The sequence below is a fragment of the Morone saxatilis genome, unplaced genomic scaffold, assembly GCF_004916995.1.
Source record: "Morone saxatilis isolate NCDOM2014 unplaced genomic scaffold, NCSU_SB_2.0 Contig5, whole genome shotgun sequence".
Lineage (NCBI taxonomy): Eukaryota > Metazoa > Chordata > Actinopteri > Moronidae > Morone > Morone saxatilis.
In genome coordinates, this window is record NW_023340095.1 from 5,893,730 (window position 1) to 5,896,636 (window position 2,907).

General features: G+C 39.5%; 1 protein-coding gene across 1 annotated transcript in view; it reads left to right on the top strand.

Annotated features, from left to right (window-relative positions):
- cxcr2 (chemokine (C-X-C motif) receptor 2) overlaps window positions 1–2,907 on the top strand; it is a gene marked incomplete at its 3' end in the record, with an annotated part of 4,599 nt that extends 1,692 nt beyond the window's left edge. Inside the window, 1 exon segment of the mRNA XM_035676796.1 lies at window positions 1,879–2,907. Within this exon segment, the coding sequence (XP_035532689.1) occupies window positions 1,879–2,907 (1,029 nt within the window).

The following is a 2,907-nucleotide window of genomic DNA, read 5'->3' on the forward strand; positions in this document are numbered from 1 at the left end:
TGGGCATATGTAGTGGCTAAAACAAAGAAACTGAATTCACCATTACAGGTGTTAGAATGTAAAATGCTAAAAAGTTCATTATAAATGGAGAAGGTCATTAGTATATGCTTTATATTGCATTACAATGCATACAGCAACAAATAACAGGTATAAATGAGATATGACTAAATGTAACAATAACAAAGTAAAAGACTGAAATGTCCTTAAACATCATCCAAAAGGCAGACAAAAACCCCACAGACACAAACCACAAGCAGTGAAACTCTTACATCTGTAAGAGAAAAACCACAAGCAACAACATCCATGCACAAAGAAAATCACTTTCTGAAGATTCCATTTTATTTAGGTTACTTTTCAGATCAAGAATTGTACCTTGTGAAACACCAGATACATTTTTATTTTTGACAAATGTGAAACTACAAATGCAAAGAGTACCACAGTGGAAAATCTTTTTGAATCACTCTTGATCTAGAGCTCACTGATTACACTGATAAGGAAAGTTTCAGTACCATGGGTAAATCTGAAACAGATCGAAAAACATCATGTACTGCTGAAACATAATTTTCCAGTTGTTTAATGTTAATATTTTGCTAATGAAGCTTTGTAACAATTTGGTCTGCAACAATTACAAATGGGTGTCACTGTGTTGTACTCCTGTGATTATGATACCAGGGTGGGTACTGGGACCCTTAATCAGTGTGTTAGAGAGAAAGAAATGTGAAAACCAGGAAATCATATAAAGTATATTGCAAGTATTTACTGTTACATTATCATCTACAGGTTCAATTTAGCAACATCCTGATACATTGAACATGTAACAGTGAGAGGTAAAGGTTTACAAAGAAAACAACCTGAAGGAGGTCTTATTTATGTAGATTGTTTTTGGTAGATAATATCTGCGGTTTGTGCACTTCCTTTGAGGTGATAGTGACAGTTTGCTAATAGACTGCACACACAGGGACTTGAACCATTTTACCACTCTTTGCCAAATAGCTTTATTCTGGAGAGATGAAGCTGCAACTTTTGATTGTCAGTTTTCTGAAGTATTTGCTTCTAACCAATCAAGAAGAAGGAGGAACACAGGTAAATTGAATTCCTGAACTTTTATTTTTCAATTTGCAGTTATGGTATTGGTAAATGTGAGGAAATGATGATGATATGACTAACTCATATGTAAATCTGTTGTCTAAAATAGTCATTTTAAACATTTTAAACTGTTAAAGCTGCATTGAGAAATTTCATGCACTAAAATCAGGTAATTGTATATTGAGGACTTCACTACCCAGAAATGTTTTTGGGTAAAAAACTGCAGTCCATGGAGCTTCTGTTAAATGAACTGTTTTTAATGTCATATTCTTGCTGAGAATTAGATAAGAAAATACCACTTTCATGTCTGTCTGTTATAAGGCTACAACCACTAGCTGAGTCATTAATTTGCATATCATGATTTTAATCAAAATAAAAGCTAAAGGAAGAAAAATATCATTTGTTGAATCATAGTGAGTAATGGGACTATTTCTCGGCCAGGCACAGCGACTTTCAAAAGTTTTAATTAGTGAGCTTTGGAGGTGGCGGTAGGCGGATTATCTGGACAGAGCCACGTGAGCTGCTGGCATTTGGATTACATTGAATGAACAGATATGAGGATGTTTTTGCTTTTCTCATCTAACTCTTGGCAACAAAGCAAAGAAGCATATTTCTCAACATATCAAACTATTCCTTTAAAGCTCTTGAGGTTGAGTAATTTGGGTTTATGGGACAAAACTTTTTTTCACTGAAAGCTATAGTGCCACTATGGCATCACTGAACCATCAGTTCTGCTACTGATTCTTCTTCTACTACTACTTGTACAAACTGTAATATTCTTTTTTTATTTAGCTGCCGACAACAGAGGGATTTGACCTAGAAAATTCTACATTTCCTGAGTATGAAGATGGATCATCTCCTTGCAGTGTAACTGTGCCTGGATTCAATAGCTTGGGCCTGATAATCACCTTCATCATCGTGTGTGTCTTCAGCATGGTAGGCAACAGTGTAGTTGTCTATGTGGTTTGTTATATGAAGAAAGGTAGAGCCAGCACAGATATTTACTTGATGCACCTGGCGATGGCGGACCTTCTCTTCAGCTTTACCCTGCCGTTCTGGGCCGTCAATGTTCATTCTGGTTGGATCTTCGGCAACTTCCCGTGCAAACTCCTGTCAGGCTTTCAGGAGGCATCGGTATACAGTGGTGTCTTCCTGCTGGCCTGCATCAGTGTGGACCGTTACTGCGCCATTGTGAGAGCTACACGTGTCCGGTCCCATCACCTGTTGGTGAAAGTTGTGTGCTGTGTGGTGTGGGTGGCGGCTGGACTACTGTCATTACCCGTGGCAATTCTAAAGGAGAGCATGCACACTGAAGACCTGGGCCAGGCCATTTGCTATGAAAACCTAACTGGTGAAAGCAGCAACCACTGGCGTGTTGGCATTCGTGTTGTACGTCATACTATTGGCTTTTTCCTGCCACTGGTGGTGATGGCTGTCTGCTATGGCTTGACTTTGGTGAAGCTGTTTCACGCACGTAATCAACAAAAATATAAGGCCATACGCGTCATCCTCGCAGTGGTGATAGCCTTTGTTCTGTGCTGGCTGCCTTATAACATAACTGTACTGATTGACACACTCATGCGAGGCGGATCTCTTAGAGTGGAGACATGTCAATCTCGCTACATATTGGCTGTGATGCTAAATGTGACCCAGTTGTTGGCCTTCTCGCACTGTGCAGTGAATCCAGTGCTGTATGCCTTCATTGGGCAGAAGTTCCGTAACCAGCTGCTCTTAGCTCTTTACAAACATGGCCTCATCAGCAAGAGGCTCCAGAATGCTTACAGGAAGGGCTCTGTCAACAGTGCAGGGAGCACCAGATCT